This window comes from Nerophis ophidion, linkage group LG17 (assembly GCF_033978795.1).
Source record: "Nerophis ophidion isolate RoL-2023_Sa linkage group LG17, RoL_Noph_v1.0, whole genome shotgun sequence".
Lineage (NCBI taxonomy): Eukaryota > Metazoa > Chordata > Actinopteri > Syngnathiformes > Syngnathidae > Nerophis > Nerophis ophidion.
In genome coordinates this window covers 49,936,249-49,958,586 of record NC_084627.1, presented here as the reverse complement: position 1 = coordinate 49,958,586, position 22,338 = coordinate 49,936,249, and the positions used below count along the sequence as shown (strand labels likewise).

Genomic DNA, 22,338 nt, shown 5'->3' with positions numbered 1-22,338 from the left:
TGTTAATATCAGCTTATTTTCTGTTTTAACATGTTCTATCTACACTTCTGTTAAAATGTAATAATCACTTATTCTTCTCTTCTTTCATACTTTACATTAGTTTTGGATGATACCACAAATTTGGGTATCAATCCGATACCAAGTCGTTACAGGATCAGACATTGGTCATGTTCAAAGTCCTCATGAGTCCAAGGACATATTTCCTGACTTTATTAACACAATAGAATATAATAGAAACATAAAGATCTTCAGCTCTCACTGGATCAGTTTGCAGCCGAGTACGAAGCGACCGGGATGAGAATCAGCACCTCCAAGTCCGAGTCCATGGTTCTTGCCCAGAAAAGGGTGGATTGCCTAACAGCCTCGTGGTAAAAGCTGTTGGTGAGTCTGGTGGTGCGAGAGCGGAGGCTCTTGTATCTTCTTCCAGAGGGTTGACAAAAACTCTAACAAACAAAATACCGCACGGTCTGGAGAGCGAGAGGTCGCTGCGTCTACACGCGCCGCCATCGTTTTTGTGTCACACCAGATAGCACAGATAACAGATAGCACACCTTTGGCACAAATTAGAACGGAGACTGCGAGCCAGGCTTTCTTGACCTACGTCAATGTGTGACCTCACCAATGCGCTTCTGGAAGAATGGTGGAAAATTCCCATAAACACACTCTGCAACCTTGTGGACAGCCTTCCCAGAAGAGTTGAAGCTGTGATAGCTGCAAAATGTGGACTGACGTCATATTGAACCCTTTGGGTTAGGAATGGGTTGGCACTTCAAGTTCATATTTAATTAGGTGGCCAAATACTTTTGGCAGTATAGTGTATTTCCTTATTTATTTTTCAAATGAGAAAGGCCATTTTGAGTGAGTTGTTTACGTGCGTGCATGCACTCCATGTGTTTCATGTCTGCAAAGATCATTTGCCCTAATTGAATCTGGAAAGGGAGCCTCGTTAATGCAAAACATTGCTCCACCTTCATATTCATCACACCGAAGCAATTGCTTTTTAATTAGGTTCCAATTACATTTTTATCACTGGAATGTATGCAGCGAGGGTTGTGTATCAGCCCTCCGTCAGTGTGTGTTCATGTTTGGAATGCAGAGCTCTGCAGAGTCGCAATATTGAACGAGTTCATGGGAACATGGAGCCCTATGTCAGCTGGAAGGAATCGCTGTAATTAAAAATGTTTTCATTATTGTTTTCTATCAAGGCATATAATGTGATTATTCGGAGATGTAATTATATAACCGCTGATTTGTCTATTTTAACTCAAATTAGAATTTTGTTCATTTGTATCAGTCCACGTAATGCAATCACGCTGTTTTACTGTTGTAATCATTTGTACTTATCGCTTCGTCTCCTTTTCTCTTATCAAATTAACATACGGGGATGATTTGATTATTGTTTTCTTGCGCTCTGATTCCGGTTGTGTGTGAGTCTTTGTGTAATTCATTAATTAGTCTGTTTAAGCAGAGATTAGCCCAGCATCAGCTCTGTGACTCCATTCACGGGGGGAGAATCGTTCATTAAGGCGGGCTAATGAAAAGCAGGGTTAATTGGCAATGGCGTGATAAGACTTAAATGAAGGCACTAAATGAAGCGTGCATGTTTGCATGGGTGTGGGCTTCCATTAATCCTCTTGATAACGAGGAAGTCCAATAAACCTTTATTAGCTGCCTAACCAGGACAATAAGAATCAATGCAAAACACAGGACTCGCACAAACTGTCACAATTCAGGATTCTGCATTTTAATGAGGTGTTCCTCTATCACACAGCTGGGACAGCCACCGAACCCTCAACTCCAGCCCTCCCCCCGGCTGAAGCTCAACCACTGGAGGCCAAGGCACCCGAGGAGGAAATGGACGTCACGGATGATGACATCACTGCAGGTACTCCTCAGTAAACCTCTAAATATTACAAAACGTCCGAGCAGACGTGATATGTATGAATGTGTAAGTTTTGTACAAAACCCTGTTTCCATATGATTTGGGAAATTGTGTTAGATGTAAATATAAACAGAATACAATGATTTACAAATCCTTTTCAAGCCATATTCAGTTGAATATGCTACAAAGACAACATATTTGATGTTCTAACTCATAAACTTTATTTTTTTTTGCAAATAATCATTAACTTAGAATTTCGTGGCTACAACATGTCCCAAAGTAGTTGGGTAAGGGCATGTTCACCACTGTGTTACATCACCTTTTCTTCTAACAACACTCAATAAACGTTTGGGAACTGAGGAAACTAATTGTTGAAGCTTTGAAAGTGGAATTCTTTCCCATTCTTGTTTTATGTAGAGCTTCAGTCGTATTTTACGCTTCATAATGTGCCACACATTTTTGATGGTAGACAGGTCTGGACTGCAGGCGGGCCAGGAAAGTACCCGCACTATTTTTTTACGAAGCCACGCTGTTGTAACACGTGCTGAATGTTGCTTGGCATTGTCTTGCTGAAATAAGCAGGGGCGTCCATGAAAAAGACGGCGTTTAGATGGCAGCATATGATGTTCCAAAACCTGTATGTACCTTTCAGCATTAATGGTGCCTTCACAGATCTGTAAGTTACCCATGCCTTTGGCACTAATGCACCCCCATACCATCACACATCCTGGCTTTTGAACTTTGTGTCGATAACAGTCTGGATGGTTCGCTTCCCCTTTGGTCCGGATGACAAGATGTCAAATATTTCCAAAAACAATTTGAAATCTAGACTCGTCAGACCACAGAACACTTTTCCACTTTGCATTAGTCCATCTTAGAGGATCTCGGGCCCAGAGAAGCCGCCGGCGTTTCTGGATGTTGTTGATAAATGGCTTTCGCTTTGCATAGTAGAGCTTTAACTTGCACTTACAGATGTAGCGACCAACTGTATTTAGTGACAGTGGTTTTCTGAAGTGTTCCTGAGCCCATGTGGTGATATCCTTTAGAGATTGATGTCGGTTTTTGATACAGTGCCGTCTGAGGGATGGAAGGTCACGGTCATTCAGTGTTGGTTTCCGGCCATGCCGCTTATGTGGAGTGATTTCTCCAGATTCTCTGAACCTTTTGATGATATTATGGAGCGTAGATGTTGAAATCCCTAAATTTCTTGCAATGTCACTTTGAGAAAGGTTGTTCTTAAACTGTTTGACTATTTGCTCACGCAGTTGTGGACAAAGGGGTGTACCTCGCCCCATCCTTTCTTGTGAAAGGAAGCTGTTTTTATAGCCAATCATGGCACCCACCTGTTCCCAATTAGCCTGCACACCTCTGGGATGTTCCAAATAAGTGTTTGATGAGCATTCCTCAACTTTATCAGTATTTATTGCCACCTTTCCCAACTTCTTTGTCACGTGTTGCTGGCAATTCTAAAGTTAATGATTATTTGCGGGGGAAAAAAGTTTATGAGTTTGAACATCAAATATGTTGTCTTTGTAGCACATTCAACTGAATATGGCTTGAAAAGGATTTGCAAATTGTTGTATCAAAGAAAATCATTAGTGGAAAAAGCAAACACTTATTTGGTATTAGTGCAATTGCCTTTGATAGTCTCATATCATTATTTATGATTTAGTTTCAATATAGCCGTAATTCTCCTGTGTTGTTGTGGTACAATCTGTCATTTTAATTTGTGAATAATAATTGAAAAATAACTGCAGGCTAATTTTCTGCTTCAACTTAAAATTCTGATGATCCGCTCATATGAATTAAATCCAATGTCATCATTTCTTGGTGAGTTGATGACCAAACGTTTATGCACATGGATGAAGAAATCTACAAATACTTTTTGCTCCTCTAATAATCACAAACATCCAACCGTACTAAATAACTCTTTATAAGATGGTTCTACCTTTAATTTCTGACACTTCTATCCTGCCTGCTTCCTCCCTGTTTTCTTTCCCCATCTTTCTCGCAGCCCAATCAATATCACAGACAGAGCTAACAATTCATCATTTTACTTTGCTCATTTTGATTTTTTTTTTCTCTTTTGACAGCAATATTTTTCATTTTGCAGTCATTTTTTTTAAAACAGAGCCTCATATGTTGTTGTTTTTGCATTTAAAAGCCATCCTGGTTGTGTGTGAAAAATGTGTTGGATAAACTTTGTGTTTAAATTTTTCTGACTTTTTGTTCCACTCACTTTTTTTAACTCGTTTTTTGAGTCCGTCTCCAAGCTGGCTTTTGTGGAGGCATTCTCACTTTCTGATAGAAACCACGCCGTAACTTCTTGAAAAGTATTGAATTTATATTTAAAAAAACATGTACTGTTTGAATAAATATCTTCAAGTCATCACTGCTTTTTCCCCCCAAATAATACAACTTTTTGTATTTTTTTCACAAAATTAAGTACACCTGAACACTCGCCGATGGATCAGAGAAGCTGCATGTATAAAAAAAGCTACTTTTGGCAGTAATTATGTCACTGCATGTTGGACGTCGTTATTAAGTGCATGCCAAGATTATATGAAAATAATACTTAACAACATCTTATAGGGCTGGGCGATATATCGATAAACTCAATATGTCGCCGGTTTGTCTCTGTGCGATATAGAAAATGACTATATCGTCATATTTGAGTACACGTTATCAAAAAACTTCCCGCCAAAATGCATGTACTTTATGATTTTTATACTTAGGCATTTTTCAACACGAGTATTCAATCCAATTTTGGAACATTTTTGTCATGATCTGTGGTCTGGATTAAGTTTTCAGTTATTTTTGATTAGTTTTGGACTCTTTTAGTTCCTGCCGCTGGTGTTTGGACACGCACTTGTTCTAATTAAGAGACTATTATTTAAGCCTGCTTTTGCCAGTTTGTCGTCCTGGCGTCATAGTTCTTTTCATGCCACAGTTTCATGTTCTTTTTATGCCACATTAAATCTTTCTTATTTCATGCCAAACCATAGTTAATGCTATTTGTTTAATGCCTTACTTTAGTGAGGTTTTCATGTCCATAGTTTCATATTTCATGTCCTAAGTTTGTTTGCCTTAGCTTCTCTTGTGAACGGCACGCTTTCCTTTTCTTTTGGTTCCTGTCATTTCATCATAGGTCCACTTTAAGTAAGTAATTTTGGGGGACAGACTGCACAGGATTGGCCCATCTCAGCATGCTGTAAATGGTTTTTCTAATTACCTGTCCAATAGAACACAATGCAGGCAGCACGGTGGTACAGGGGTTAGTGCATGTGCCTCACAATACGAAAGTCCTCAGTAGTCCTAGATTCGATCCTGCGCTCGGGATCTTTCCGTGTGGATTTTGCATGTCCTCCCCGTGACTGTGTGGGTTCCCTCTGGGTACTCCAGCCTCCTCCCACCTCCAAAGACATGCACCTGGGGATAGGCCCCTCCCACTTCCAAAGACATGCACCTGGGGATAGGCCCCTCCCACCTCCAAAGACATGCACCTGGGGATAGGCCCCTCCCACCTCCAAAGACATGCACCTGGGGATAGGCCCCTCCCACCTCCATAGACATACACCTGGGGATAGGCCCCTCCCAGTTCCAAAGACATGCACCTGGGGATAGGCCCCTCCCAGTTCCAAAGACATACACCTGGGGATAGGCCCCTCCCACCTCCAAAGACATGCACCTGGGGATAGGCCCCTTCCACCCCAAAAGACATGCACCTGGGGGGGGGGGCCCTCCCACCTCCAAAGACATGCACCTGGGGATAGGCCCCTCCCACCTCCAAAGACATGTACTTGGGGATAGGCCCCTCCCACCTCCAAAGACATGCACTGGGGGGTAGGCCCCTCCCACCTCCAAAGACATGCACCTGGGGATAGGCCCCTCCCACCTCCAAAGACATGCACCTGGGGATAGGCCCCTCCCACCTCCAAAGGCATGCACCTGGGGATAGGCCCTTCCCACCTCCAAAGACATGCACCTGGGGATAGGGCCCTCCCACCTCCAAAGACATGCACCTGGGGATAGGCCCCTCCCACCTCCAAAGACATGCACCTGGGGATAGGCCCCTCCCACCTCCAAAGACATGTACTTGGGGATAGGCCCCTCCCACCTCCAAAGACATGCACTGGGGGGTAGGCCCCTCCCACCTCCAAAGACATGCACCTGGGGATAGGCCCCTCCCACCTCCAAAGACATGCACCTGGGGATAGGCCCCTCCCACCTCCAAAGGCATGCACCTGGGGATAGGCCCTTCCCACCTCCAAAGACATGCACCTGGGGATAGGGCCCTCCCACCTCCAAAGACATGCACCTGGGGATAGGCCCCTCCCACCTCCAAAGACATGCACCTGGGGATAGGCCCCTCCCACCTCCAAAGACATGCACCTGGGGATAGGCCCCTCCCACCTCCAAAGACATGCACCTGGGGATAGGCCCCTCCCACCTCCAAAGACATGCACCTGGGGGTAGGCCCCTCCCACCTCCAAAGACATGCACCTGGGGATAGGTTGATTGGCAACACTAAATGGTCCCTAGTGTGTGAATGTGAGTGTGAATGTTGTCCGTCTATCTGTGTTCTACATCTTGTCCCCAAAAGGGACAAGAGGTAGAAAATGGATGGATGGAAAAACACAGATTTGAGGGAATGTTGGCTCCACAAACTGAGAGTACTTGTGATGATTAGTGTTACCGCAGATGTTTTTATTACAGCTTTTTTTTTTTTTAAACTGGATGTCTCGAGCGGTTGATGATAACAGAACTGATTTAAATGATGAGGCATATTTTCAATAACAAGAAACCCTGACTTAGGCAGATAAATGAAACGCAAAAAAATATAGAATGCATTTCACAACTGTATTTATGTTTCACTTCTTGAGGCATTACGGCAGCTCCGATAAGAGGTCAGAGGTCAAAGGTCGGGCTGACCCTCACCTCTTAGCGTCATTAGCCCGGCTGTGATTTGGTTAGCTGAAACGCTAGCCTCCCTTGCTAATCTAATATCAGAGCCTGGAGGTTGTTTGGGTCAGCTCACATTTCTCTCCAGCCCAGATTAAATCTGTGGAGAGATGAATGGTCTGACTTGTGACTCGAGACCTTTTTGATTGTTTGGGATGATTGAGATGGTGCAGTTTTTGCACTTTGAGCAACACGACTGCTTTCGGGGATTTTGTCCTTCATACAATTGTGTGTGTGTGCACGGCGTCTAGTGGAACATGGCGGTATGATGACAAACTAAGAGAATCATCTGGTGCCTACCCCAGCTGCATTCGGGCGGAAGGCGGGGTGCACCCTGGACAAGTCGCCACCTCATCACAGATAGACAGACAACATTCACACACTGGGAACCATTTAGTGTTATTTATGTTTCAATCGTCTAACAAAGTCAACTTTTTTTATGTTTTAAGTATATTTTGAGATGTGTTATTATTTGAATTTGACAATTTTTTAAACATCAGCAGACACAGGAGGTATATTTGCACAAACTTTCAGTATCGGATCGATATCACTGATACCAGCCTGAATTTGAATGGGCATCGGATTGGAAAGAAAATCAGTGGAATAGCACATCACTGCATACTTGCCAACCTTGAGACCTCCGATTTCGGGAGGTGGGGGTAGAGTGGGGGTGGAGTGGGGGGCGTGGTCGGAGGTTGAGCGGGGGACGTGGTCGGGGGTTGAGCGAGGGGCGTGGTTGGGGGGCGGGGCGTTGTTAGGAGCGTGGTTAAGAAGGGAGGAGTATATTTACAGCCATCCATCCATCCTTTTTTCTACCGCTTATTCCCTTTGGGGTCGCGGGGGGCGCTGGTGCCTATCTCAGCTACAATTGGGCGGAAGGCGGCGTACACCCTGGACAAGTCGCTACCTCATCTTTATTTATAATTGAATCACTTGTTTATTTTTCAACAAGTATTTAGTTATCTTTATATCTTTTTTTCCAAATAGTTAAAGAAAGACCACTACAAATGAGCAATATTTTGCACTGTTACACAATTTAATGAATCAGATACTGATGACATAGTGCTGTATTTTACTTCTTTATCTTTTTTTTTTTTTCAACCAAAAATGTTTTGCTCTGATTAGGGGGTACTTGAATTAAAAAAATGTTCACAGGGGGTACATAACTGAAAAAAGGTTGAGAACCCATCCATCCATCCATTTTCTACCGCTTATTCCCTTTTGGGGTGGCGGGGGGTGCTGGCGCCTATCTCAGCTTCAATCGGGCGGAAGGCGGTGTACACCCTGGACTAGTGAGAACCACTGCTCTAAAAGCCGTAGATGTTATTGTCACATATGCATGCACAGTAGATGGCAGTATTGTCCTGTTTAAGAGTGTCACAGCATTGCTGTTTACGGCAGACGAACTGCTTTACGGTAGACGAAAATGTGACTGCTGTTGTTGGGTGTTGTTACCGCGCTGGGAGGACGTTAATGAAACTGCCTAACAATAAACCCACATAAGAAACCAAGAACTCGCCCTTGATCATTCTGCACATCACTGCATACTTGCCAACCTGAGACCTCCGATTTCGGGAGGTGGGGGTGGAGTGAGGGGCGTTGTCGGGGGTTGAGCGAGAGGCGTGGTTGGGGGCGTGGTTAAGAAGGGAGGAGTATATTTACAGCCATCCATCCATCCTTTTTTCTACCGCTTATTCCCTTTGGGGTCGCGGGGGGCGCTGGTGCCTATCTCAGCTACAATTGGGCGGAAGGCGGTGTACACCCTGGACAAGTCGCCACTTCATCGCAGTATGTGAAAAAAAACCTTTATTTATAATTTAATCACTTGTTTATTTTTCAACAAGTTTTTAGTTATTTTTATATCTTTTTTTCCAAATAGTTCAAGAAAGACTACAACAAATGAGCAATATTTTGCACTTTTACACAATTTAATAGACCAGAAACTGATGACATAGTGCTGTATTTTACTTATTTATCTTTTTTTTTTCAACCAAAAATGCTTTGCTCTGATTAGGGGGTACTTGAATTAAAAAAATGTTCACAGGGGGGACATAGCTGAAAAAAGGTTGAGAACCACTGCTCTAAAAGCCGTAGATGTTATTGTCACATATGCATGCACAGTAGATGGCAGTATTGTCCTGTTTAAGAGTGTCACAACATTGCTGTTTACGGCAGACAAACTGCTTTACGGTAGACGAAAACGTGACTGCTGTTGTTGTGTGTTGTTACCGCGCTGGGAGGATGTTAATGAAACTGCCTAACAATAAACCCACATAAGAAACTAAGAATGCGCCCTTGATCATTCTACAGTTATAACGTCATTGGGCAGACATGCTGTTTATATTGTGGGAAAGCAGACGTGAAAACAGGCTGTCGACACGTCACTCGGGTCCACATGGAGCTGGAAAGGGCGTGGCCTCCAGCTCCGCCTGAATTTCGTGAGATTTTCGGGAGCGGCGCTGAATTTCGTGAGTTTCCCAGAAAATCCGGGAGGGTTAGCAAATATGGTTGGGCCACATCTGGCCCCGGGGCCTTGAGTTTGACATCTCTGATCTTGCAGAAAGAAGTGAGCTTGTAGCACTAGCCTGATGACCAGACTATATACTCGACCGTGACTCTGAATCCATCTGTTCTATCATTCCTCTTTCATTATTCATCAGTGGGGAGTACATTTGGGTTTAATACGTGAGTGAGGCATATACTGCATAAGGCCTGAGGCTGACTTGTGCTTCCATGCATTCAGCTCGTTTTCTTCATTTGCCGTGAACAAACAATAGCAATTAAAGAGGGACAGTGGGGATTTTGGAGCTGCATCCAAGAAACCCAAAACCAGTCAAGTTGGCACGTTGTGTAAATGGTAAATAAAAACAGAATACATTGATTTGCTCATCCTTTTCAACTTATATTCAATTGAATAGACTGCAAAGACAAGATATTGAATGTTGGAACTGAGAAACATATTTTCTTTTTACAAATAATCATTAACTTAAAACTTAAAGGCAGCAACACATTGCAAAAAAGTTGTCACAGGGGCATTTTTACCACTTTCCTTTTAAATAAATGATAAATGGGTTGTACTTGTTTAGCGCTTTTCTACCTTCCACATTCACCCATTCACACACACATTCACACACTGATGGAGGGAGCTGCCATGCAAGGCGCTAACCAGCACCCATCAGGAGCAAGGGTGAAGTGTCTTGCTCAGGACACAATGGACGTGACGAGGTTGATACTAGGTGGGGATTGAACCAGGGACCCTCGGGTTGCGCACGGCCACTGCGCCACGCCGTCCCTGACAACACTCAGTAAACGTTTGGGAACTAAGGAGACCGATTTTTGATGCTTTTCCGGTTGGAATTATTTCCCATTATTGCTTGATGTACAGCTTAAGTTGTTCAACAGTCCATTGTGGTATTTTAGGCTTCGTAATGCACCACACCTTTTCAGTGGGAGACAGGTCTGGACTACAGGCAGGCCAGTCTAGTGCATTCATGCACAACGTTAAAAGTTTGGTGGACAAAATGAGACAGAAAAGGGGAAAAAAGAAAAGAAGCGGCAGATCAACTGGTCTAAAAAGGAGGTCTATTTAAAGGCTAGAGTATACAGATGAGTTTTAAAGTGAGACTTAAATGCTTCTACTGAGGTAGCATCTCGAACTGTTACCGGGAGGGCATTCCAGAGTACTGGAGCCCGAACGGAAAACGCTCTATAGCCCGCAGACTTTTTTTGGGCTCTAGGAATCACTAATAAGCCGGAGTCTTTTGAAGGCAGATTTCTTGCCGGGACATATGGTACAATACAATGGGCAAGATAGGATGGAGCTAGACCGTGTAGTATTTTATACGTAAGTAGTAAAACCTTAAAGTCACATTTTAAGTGCACAGGAAGCCTGTGCAGGTGAGCCAGTATAGGTATATATGTATGTATATATGTATATAAAGGTATATACAGTATAGGTATATATGTATGTATATATGTATATAAAGGTATATACAGTATATGTATATATATATGTATATAAAGGTATATACAGTATAGGTATATATGTATGTATATATGTATATAAAGGTATATACAGTATAGGTATATATGTATGTATATATGTATATAAAGGTATATACAGTATAGGTATATATGTATGTATATATGCATATAAAGGTATATACAGTATAGGTATATATGTATGTATATATGTATATAAAGGTATATACAGTACAGGCGTAATGTGATCAAACTTTCTTGTTCTTGTCAAAAGTCTATATCGCACATCGATATATCGAGTATATCGATGTACCGCCCAGCCTTACTGTCAATAACCTAATAGTTTGTTTGTAAGTATACTAAGACTACATTTATTTCAACTGTTTTTTAAGCATTTTGAGCAGTTTTCAAACAAACTGGTTAGCTGGTTTTGTCTTTTATTTGACAAGCCTGTGAATGTTTTGTTTGTTGGTGTGTCACGCCCCCACAGACGTCCATGCCCGTCATCCCCCAACTCTTCTCCTTCATACTTAGGCTTCCTTCTGAGTGCAGATTGCTTCTGTCTCTGTCCTAAGACAATCAAATACATTTAACCTTTGGATTGACTTGCGCGGGCAGCAAGGGCAACGACCAATTCAGTAGATTCTTTTATTTTTTTCTTGATGCTTCTTTGTCTATCATCTTAATTGTGTTTTCAATTATTTTCTCTCCTTTATTGTCCTGACATTCCCTCTAAGGACAGTTTGTATCCTTCACCCAACCTCTCACCCCTCTCAAGCCATCCTTTCTTTTACTAACTTTCTACATCCAAAGAAATGGCCACACTTTTGTTTGTTTTTAGGGTTTTTTTTGTTTGTTTTTCCACCAAAGAATAATTTGCTCTCATGGACTTTGCTATTTTTCACTTAGTGCTCTTCCCTCATTTTGTTCTCACATCAGTTTCCTCCTAATATTGATCTCCTTCCCTGAGTCCCGAGTGATCAGGTTTTACCAGCCTCCTATTGATTACCGATAAATGCGGACCCAAGGTGTAGGATTGGAGGATGATGGGGTTAGTGCTTAAGAAGGATGATGGGGTTAGTGCTTAAGAAGGCAGGTTTGGGAAGGTTGCTATCGGGGTTTCCCCTTCAGGCTTACTAAAAAGTAAGATGTGTTAATTGTCATAAAATGTCCATATTTTATGTATATTGTACTCGGTTTACTTTTGGTAAACAATTAAATGTTGAACGTAAGATTCAATTATTGATCCATAATTATCTTTCAATACAACTTGTAAAAATAGATGCTTTATGAATTTATACTTTAGTAGTGTAATAAAATCTGCAACTTTTTTTACCACCAGAAAACTTTGCCAAAGGAATAGAGTCTGAACACCAGATTTAGTGACAGATCTATGCCTTTGTCTTCAGCAGGTTGCACTACTGTATGGGCCTTCTTACTGGGCTCTCTAAAGGCCCAGGTTGCATTACTGTATGGGCCTTCTTACTGGGCTCTCTAAAGGCCCAGGTTGCATTACTGTATGGGCCTTCTTACTGGGCTCTCTAAAGGCCCAGGTTGCATTACTGTATGGGCCTTCTTACTGGGCTCTCTAAAGGCCCAGGTTGCATTACTGTATGGGCCTTCTTACTGGGCTCTCTAAAGGCCCAGGTTGCATTACTGTATGGGCCTTCTTACTGGGCTCCCTCAAAGCCCAGGTTGCATTACTGTATGGGCCTTCTTACTGGGCTCCCTCAAAGCCCAGGTTGCATTACTGTATGGGCCTTCTTACTGGGCTCTCTGAAGGCCCAGGTTGCATTACTGTATGGGCCTTCTTACTGGGCTCCCTCAAAGCCCAGGTTGCATTACTATATGGGCCTTCTTACTGGGCTCTCTAAAGGCCCAGGTTGCATAACTCTATGGGCCTTCTTACTGGGCTCCCTCAAAGCCCATGTTGCATTACTGTATGGGCCTTCTTACTGGGCTCTCTAAAGGCCCAGGTTGCATTACTGTATGGGCCTTCTTACTGGGCTCTCTAAAGGCCCAGGTTGCATTACTGTATGGGCCTTCTTACTGGGCTCTCTAAAGGCCCAGGTTGCATTACTGTATGGGCCTTCTTACTGGGCTCTCTAAAGGCCCAGGTTGCATTACTGTATGGGCCTTCTTACTGGGCTCCCTCAAAGCCCAGGTTGCATTACTGTATGGGCCTTCTTACTGGGCTCCCTCAAAGCCCAGGTTGCATTACTGTATGGGCCTTCTTACTGGGCTCTCTGAAGGCCCAGGTTGCATTACTGTATGGGCCTTCTTACTGGGCTCCCTCAAAGCCCAGGTTGCATTACTATATGGGCCTTCTTACTGGGCTCTCTAAAGGCCCAGGTTGCATAACTCTATGGGCCTTCTTACTGGGCTCCCTCAAAGCCCAGGTTGCATTACTATATGGGCCTTCTTACTGGGCTCTCTAAAGGCCCAGGTTGCATTACTGTATGGGCCTTCTTACTGGGCTCTCTAAAGGCCCAGGTTGCATTACTGTATGGGCCTTCTTACTGGGCTCTCTAAAGGCCCAGGTTGCATTACTGTATGGGCCTTCTTACTGGGCTCCCTCAAAGCCCATGTTGCATTACTGTATGGGCCTTCTTACTGGGCTCCCTCAAAGCCCATGTTGCTTTACTGTATGGGCCTTCTTACTGGGCTCTCTAAAGGCCCAGGTTGCATTACTGTATGGGCCTTCTTACTGGGCTCTCTAAAGGCCCAGGTTGCATTACTGTATGGGCCTTCTTACTGGGCTCTCTAAAGGCCCAGGTTGCATTACTGTATGGGCCTTCTTACTGGGCTCCCTCAAAGCCCAGGTTGCATTACTGTATGGGCCTTCTTACTGGGCTCTCTAAAGGCCCAGGTTGCATTACTGTATGGGCCTTCTTACTGGGCTCCCTCAAAGCCCATGTTGCATTACTGTATGGGCCTTCTTACTGGGCTCTCTAAAGGCCCAGGTTGCATTACTGTATGGGCCTTCTTACTGGGCTCTCTAAAGGCCCAGGTTGCATTACTGTATGGGCCTTCTTACTGGGCTTTCTAAAGGCCCAGGTTGCATTACTGTATGGGCCTTCTTACTGGGCTCTCTAAAGGCCCAGGTTGCATTACTGTATGGGCCTTCTTACTGGGCTCTCTAAAGGCCCAGGTTGCATTACTGTATGGGCCTTCTTACTGGGCTTTCTAAAGGCCCAGGTTGCATTACTGTATGGGCCTTCTTACTGGGCTCTCTAAAGGCCCAGGTTGCATTACTGTATGGGCCTTCTTACTGGGCTCTCTAAAGGCCCAGGTTGCATTACTGTATGGGCCTTCTTACTGGGCTCTCTAAAGGCCCAGGTTGCATTACTGTATGGGCCTTCTTACTGGGCTCTCTAAAGGCCCAGGTTGCATTACTGTATGGGCCTTCTTACTGGGCTCTCTAAAGGCCCAGGTTGCATTACTGTATGGGCCTTCTTACTGGGCTCTCTAAAGGCCCTGTAACTTTCACTCTTTTTGCAAATAAATGCGCATCATCAACATTGAAATGGCACTTTTAACATACACTATATTGCCAAAAGTATTTGGCCAGCCATCCAAATGATCAGAATCAGGTGTCCAGATCACTTGGCCCGGCCACAGGTGTATCCAATCAAGCACTTAGGCATGGAGACTGTTTCTACAAAGCGAAACCTTACTGTCCTGAAAATTAACCAAACTGTGATGTCTTTTGATTGATTGATTGAAACTTTTATAAGTAGATTGCACAGTACAATACATATTCCGTACAATTGACCACTAAATTAGGGTTGGTATCGTTTGAATTCAAACAATTCCGATTCTTTGTTTCGTTTCCGATTCCTGACGATTCTTGATTCCGATTCTTCTTGTACCATGCCGGGATCAATGTGTTTCCCAGGTAGTCCCTGTAAGGTGGTATGTATTTTGGGTTGAGAGTTTTCACCATATCCCTGCAAACATAAACAAACATGTAATGTTGCTGTTTCTGTTTAGCCCAGTATCAATTAGCTTAGCTCTAACGTTATTGCTTAACTAAGCTAAATGTTTGGGATTCCACCTCTGAAAAGGGATGCAGTCTTTGGACTTTGTGTGCAGTGACCTTTCTGTGCCACTCTTCTGTCTGTGGCAGCGACATCTTCCCAATTGCCGCTACGGTGGACGGAGTACGCTGAGCACATGGCGGAGCCTGGCTAGCAGCTTGTAAATTGTCTATGAAAAAATACGCGGGCTAATTTGTTAGCTGCCTCAACGTTGGCGCAAAATACATTATTTATTGCACATATATTGTTTTACTTACCGGAGTCGGACTGCAGTGCAGTCACCGAGGTGCCAGGCTGGGCGTTGGAGCCGGAGCCAGAGGAAGAGGCAGAGGAGGACGGTCGGCGCAGCGCGTCGAAGACGAGACACGCATTTATTTGTACTCCATGAACTCGGAGGTGCTTCATCATGTTCGACGTGCACCCTCCTAAGCACCAAACAGTCCTGTCGCACGTGTTACATTTTGCCGATATTTCCTTTTTTTTAGTCAAATAAAGCCACACTTTCGACCGCCGACGCCCACTCTCCATGCTTGACTGACTCGCTCGGCTACATAGGCTCGGCTATGCTAACACTTCCGGCGGTGGGCGCTTCTTCGTTGGTGTTCAGCGGCTTCTTCTTCTGGGCAGCGGACTTATTCTTTTTTTCTGGTGGGTATCGAAACTAGGAATCGAAATTCAAACTTTTGAACGATTCCGGGAGAATCGGAAAGTTAGTCCCGGTTCCAATCGATACTCGATACCCAACCCTAACCCCAATAAGTTTTTCAACTTGTTTAAGTCGGGGTCCACGTTAATCAATTCCTGGTAAAAGAGAAATACGTACTAAGCGGTGATTATAGTGCCCTGCGATGAGGTGGCGACTTGTCCAGGGTGTACCCTGCCTTCCACCCGATTGTAGCTGAGATAGGCGCCAGCGCCCCCCGCGACCCCAAAAGGGAATAAGCGGTAGAAAATGGATGGATGGATATAGTGCACCATTACACCCTTAATGTCATTTAATAGAAATAACCTTTTCAGATCGTCATCTACTCATCCTGTTTTTACATTCTCAGTCTGTTTTTTTTGTCTCCATTTGTCTTTAAGGCAAATTTGTGTTGATTTTTACATTCTTTAAATACCATGGGTGTATTCCATGTTGGATTATGATGACAATATGTTTGACCTTTATCTTGCTTGTTTAGGCTCCACAGATTGTTGCAGTAAACAGTGCTGCCCTTTCTAGATGCTTAATAAAATATTCCCGTACAAGATAATGTTATTTTAGCCAGCCAACTTTTTATTTTTTTGTTCCAATCCATCTCTTCTTCTTATGACGATGCATCCAAACAGAGGGAGAGTGCTTGTTCGTGCCCCTCTTTACTTTATTGGGTTATGTTTTGGGAGCAGGTTGGCCAACAAATAGGATTCAGATACAATGTCATTATAATAGATCTTTCAGCCGTGAAGAAAGAGATCGATGGACTTCCAAAATCAATCCATCTCTGAGTATACGGGCAGAAAAGGCTGCAGGTAGGATGCAATCTACTTGAGGACTGGCCGCACAACACATAACGTCTCACGTATGATGAAGTTCAGGACATCTGTCAGTCTTAAAAAAAAAAAAAAAAAAAGCTTTTAAATCATAAAAAAATATTTTATGGCTGCCATTGACTGAACTTTTAACTGTTTGAAAGTTTGGGATCATACTAAAGTTGTAAATCTGATAGAAGTCTGAATCCATCAATCATTATGAGTCAGGCATCCAGCTTCCATTTTTGATTATTAAAATAACATTAATGCAATTTGTCAGTCAAGGGACATTTTTAGGACATATTTTGAGTAAATTTTAAGAAGATTAAGGACAACAAAATGTATTTCTTTCAGTGACAAACACGTCTACTGTATGCCTGCTTTGAATAACTGCAGTTAAACTTGTGTGTATTTCTTACTTACAATGAAATAACTTGATAGGCAATGCAATAAGGCAGTGGTTCTCAAATGGGGGTTCGTGTGCCCCTGGGGGTACTAGAAGGTATGCCAAGGGGTACGTGAGAATTTTTTTAAATATCTAAAAATAGCAACAATTCAAAAATCATATATAAAAAAAATTATTGAATGATACTTCAACAAAGAATTAATGCTCGTTCATAAAGTGTGAAAAGAAATACAACAATGCAATATTCAGTGTTGACAGCTAGATTTTTTTGTGGACATGTTCCATAAATATTGATGTTAAAGATTTATTTTTTTGTAAAGAAATGTTTAGAATGAAGTTGATGAATCCAGATGGATCTCTATTACAATCCCCAAAGAGGACACTTTAAGCTGATGATTAGAAATCTTTATTTATAATTGAATCACTTCTTTATTCTTCAACAAGTTTTTTTTCCAAATAGTTGAAGAAAGACCACTACAAAAGAGCAATATTTTGCACTGTTATACAATTTAATAAATCAGAAACTGATGACATAGTGCTGTATTTTACTTCTTTATCTCTTTTTTTCCACCAAAAATGCTTTGCTGTGATTAGGGGGTACTTGAATTAAAAAGATGTTCACAGGGGGTTCATCACTGAAAAAAGGTTGACAACCACTGCAATAAGGTATAAGTCGATTTTGTACAGTCCATGCTTGTTCCATTTACACTATGTTTAAAATTAGAGATGTCCGATAATGGCTTTTTAGACGATATTCTCCAACTCTTAATTACCGATTCCGATACACTTTGTGGTAAATGGATAAACAGTACCATTGTTTTTTGGGGGGGAGGGGTTACGGAAAAAACTCGGAGCTTAGTTGCTCGAATTTTTGGGTTAAATATTCTTTGGTTTTCACAACATTATGTTGTTAAAGGAAAACCAGTACATGTTCTTTTTTGTGTGGAGTTTACATGTTCCGATATTCCGATATTGTCCCACTCTTAATTACCGATTCCAATTATTATGCCTAATTTTGTTGTGATGCCCCGCTGGATGCATTAAACAATGTAACAAGGTTTTACAAAATAAATCAACTCAAGTTATGGAAAACAATGCCAACATGGCACTGCCATATTTATTATTGAAGTCACAAAGTGCATTATCTTTTAAACATGCCTCAAAAAAGCAGCTTGGAATTTGGGACATACTCTCCCTGAGAGAGCATGAGGAGGTTAAAGTGGGCGGGGTTGAGGTGGGGGGTTTAATATTGTAGCGTCCTGGAAGAGTAAGTGCTGCAAAGGATTCTGGGTATTTGTTCTGTTGTGTTACAGTGCGCATGTTCTCCTGAACTGTGTTTGTCATTCTTGTTTGGTGTGGGTTCACAGTGTGGCACATATTTGTAACAGTGTTATAGTTGTCTATACGGCCACCCTCAGTGTGACCTGTATGGCTGTTGACCAAGTATGCGTGGCATTCACTTATGTGTGTGAGATAAGCCGTAGATATTATGTGATTGGGCCAGTGGCTTTAAGGTTTATTGGCGCTCTGTACTTCTCCCTACATCCGTGTACCCCTCCATACAGCGGCGTTTTAAAAGGCTTACGTTTTGCGTGGCGCGGTTGGGAGAGTGGCCGGGTCAGCAACCCAAGGGTCCCTGGTTCAATCCCCACCTAGTTCCAACCTCGTCACGTCCGTTGTGTCCTGAGCAAGACTTTTCACCCTTGTTCCTGATGGGTGCTGGTTAGCGCCTTGCATGGCAGCTCCCTCCATCAGTGTGTGAATGTGTGTGTGAATGTGGAAGTAGTGTCAAAGCGCTTTGAGTACCTTGAAGGTAGAAAAGTGCTATACAAGTACAACCCATTTACTTTTTGAAACCGATACCGATAATTTACGATATTACATTTTAAAGCATTTATCAGCCGATAATATTGGGAGCCGATATTATGGGACATCTCTATTTAAAATCATTGTGTGTGAAATTGTGACAATAATGAGGCAGTAATGCTTGTAAGAAGTAGGTAAAGAATGGAAGAAGTACATTTTCTTAGTTATTCAAGCGTGCTCGTCTGAATAATTTTCCTCTGAACTTTTTCCTTGCCGTAAATCAGAACTTTTTAGTGATTCTGTATGGAAGTCCATCTCTAATTCTGTTTATCTCCTGGTCCAGTCTGGCTGGAGGGATGCATGCCATATTTAATCCATTTATCAGAGCCAGCCACTGGGCCTTCTTCCATATGACAGCTGGCCTTTAGCAATCTCATTATAAGGAGCACCCGGCTAAAGTATGGAAAATATGGGGGAAGGGGGTTCCGAGACCTGCAAAATGGAGTAAGGTACCAACAGACCGTAGACAAATTCTGAACACATTTTGATGTACACCACTCGACAACACGGCCACGCATTTTTCATTTTGTTACATACCATGAGATGCCTCACAAATCTAACATTTTGAGCTTTATTTAAGGAAGATTGTTTTGTAACTTTTTTGTTATGATTTATTTTCTAAATTGAAAGCTCTTCCTTGTGGTCTACATAACATGTACTGGTAGTTATGTTAGATCCACTGTGGACTGGACTTTCACAATATTATGTTACACCCACTCGACGTCCATTGCATCGGGTCTCCCCAGGAGGGGGGTCGGGAGAGGGAGGGGGGGGATGGTCACCCACATCTGCAGTCCTCTCCAAGGTTTCTCATTGTCATTCACATAGACGTCCCAATGGGTTGTGAGTTTTTCCTTGCCGTTTTGTGGGCTCTGAACCGAGGATGTCGTTGTGGCTTGTGCAGCCCTTTGAGACACTTGTGATTTAGGGCTATGGAAACAAGCATTGATTGACTGATATTTGGTCAAAATATTACATATATTATGTTTTACAGATCATCTTCAAACCGCTTTCTGTCTTATTTACGTGGCTCACCTTCGGCAGCGTCTTCTTCCCGTCATTTTTGTTGTAGCGGTGTAGCGTGCAAGGACGGGAGTGGAAGAAGTGTCAAAAGATGGAGCTAACTGTTTTAATGACATTCAGACTTTACTTCAATCAATAACAGAGCAGCATCTCCTCATCCGTAAAAAAAACGTCCGACCGGATCTCTAATAACTAAAGTTCCTTGGGTGAATAATGTACACAGACTACACCGGTATGTTTTAGCACTTTCATGGCGAGTTTACTGACAGATATAAGTAAGAACTTTACACTACTTTATATTAGAAATGGCAACAGCGGAGGATATATGTCACATAGCATTGTTATCGACTACGGCTTCGGCGTGGACGTGCACAATTTTTCAGGACTTATACAGATCCCAAATATAGATCAGCAGGTAGCAGAAGGTAAAAAAGTTGCTTTTGCATAATATTGCGAAACAAAATGCCAGATAATGTCTTATTTTATACACACACCATAATAATACTCGTATGTTGAAGCACAGTACAATCCATCAAGCGGTGCAGCTTCATAGCTTACCAAAGTCGTACTAAAATGATCGATTTTTGAACATCGTGTGTAATGTTCTATATTTTCAATGGAACATATACAATTTTGGTGTTGTTTACTTCTGACAAATTGCCATCATGGTGCAACCTTCACTTCTCTTATGTGTGACTGCCATCTACTGATCACACTTATCATTACACCATGCACCAAATAAAATGGTTTCGAGGTGGGTAAGCTCAACCAATCTTATAGTCCAGAAAATACGGTAGTTTTGTTTGTTGTTTGCATGGATGGATGGGTGGCCCCAATTTTCGTTCCTAACTATGATGACACTAAAGGGATTATTGTCTATTTTATTCTAATGACCAAGCATAACTATTTAGTTCATTTAATAATCCATCAAGAACTAATTGTGTTATGTCCGGCTTCTGGTGTTCATCTTAGAAAATGTGTTACTCGTACGATGTTATTATTGTGTTTATAAAATCTTGTCTACCATTTCCAGGCTGTCTCTCTAACCTTCCACCAAATGCCAAGAAGATTTCCAATTCGTACGAGGAGCGTCGGAAACAAGCCACTGCCATCGTGATTCTGGGGGTCATCGGGGCCGAGTTTGGGGCTGAGATTGAACCACCAAAGGGTGCAGCACGGACTCGGGCCGGAGGGCAGGTCCCTGAAGGCTTCGGACCAACAAGCGGTGGATCTTCAAACTACTCCCTGGCCAGACACACATGTAAGTAAGACACGTCAAAAATGAGTTGCCACCACACTATTGGTGCCTTTCCACCATCAAATAGAGGTAATGTACGTTACTCTTAACAGCACACAGTCACCTGGGCTGCCAGGTAGGCCAATGAACCAGTAAGCTAGTATCTAACTGCCGTATTTCCTTGAATTGCCGCCGGGGCGCTAATTAATTAAAAACCTCTTCTTACATCCGGCACTTACCAAAGGTATGCGGTAAATTTAGGCCTGCGCCTATAAATTTGAGTGTGATGTAAGGATACCGTCATGAAAAGCACATTTAATTAAAAAAACGTTATTATGGTCTTACCTTTACTTATAAGTGAAGTCCATGCGCAGCTCCTTCTGATCAAAAGCATCAATAACTTGTTTATAGAAGTCTTCCTTATCTTTCTTCAGTTTTAGATAAAGAAGACTTCCATAAAAAAGTAATCGAGCATCAATAACTTGTTTATAGAAGTCTTCCTTATCTTTCTTGAGTTTTAGATAAGGAAGACTTCTATAAAAAAAGTCATCGAGCATCAATAACTTCTTTATAGAAGTCTTCCTTATGTTTCTTCAGTTTTGATAAGAAAGACTTCTATAAACAAGTTATTGATGCTTTTGATCAGAAGGAGCTGCGCATGGACTTCATTTATAAGTAAAAGTAAGACCATAATAAGGTTTTTATTAAATGTGCTTTTCATGATGGTATCCTTACATCACACTCAAAATTATAAGCGCAGGCCTAAATTTACCACATGCCTTTGGTAAACGCCGGAGTGAGAAGAGGTTTTAAAATAATTAGCGCCCCGGTGGCAATTCAAGGAAATACGCTAACCCTATTTTGAATGGTTTCATCAAGGGTGACATTGGGTGGGCCGGCAGTTAAATAGTCCTGCTTTAGGGACTATGCTTTATTTTGGTCTCCAATTTGCAACAGCGGTTTGTTTTCTTAATGCCGTCAGTCATTTCTCTGATAGTCATAGTTTAGTTCAACGATTCCCGACCACAATCCGATGTTGCGCTGCATGGAATCATGCAATTTCACTAAATTGGTCCAAAAATTATTTTTTTATGTATTTATTTCAACTTCCATTTATCTAAGCCATAGCGACAGACTGAAGAGTCCAATGCTCATCCCCTGGCTGGCAGGAAGTACATAAATCACCCAGGTGTCCACCTGTTGCCACTCATAAAACCAGAATAAGTTGTGGCACGCTTGGTGGTGTTTTATGGTACTTTTTCTTGTGTACAATATACACTTTTGGCTCAATGACATTTAGGCAACCCTGGTTTAGTTTATTTTTGAAAATGCTTTACGGTCACAATCTGCCATATATGTTAGAAAATTATTAGGAAGGAGCAACATTTATCTAATACTTACTCTTGCTAATTGGGAACAGGTGGGTGCCATG

The 22,338-nt window shown here is 42.4% G+C and overlaps 1 protein-coding gene across 2 annotated transcripts in view; it reads left to right on the top strand.

The window, feature by feature from the left end:
* LOC133536522 (WD repeat-containing protein 7) overlaps positions 1 to 22,338 on the top strand; it is a 143,958-nt gene that overhangs the window by 84,092 nt on the left and 37,528 nt on the right. For both annotated transcript variants that reach the window (XM_061877129.1, XM_061877128.1), the window contains 2 exons: positions 1,772 to 1,885; positions 20,703 to 20,930. In XM_061877129.1, the coding sequence (XP_061733113.1) occupies positions 1,772 to 1,885; positions 20,703 to 20,930 (342 nt within the window). The remainder of the gene's footprint in view (positions 1 to 1,771; positions 1,886 to 20,702; positions 20,931 to 22,338) is intronic.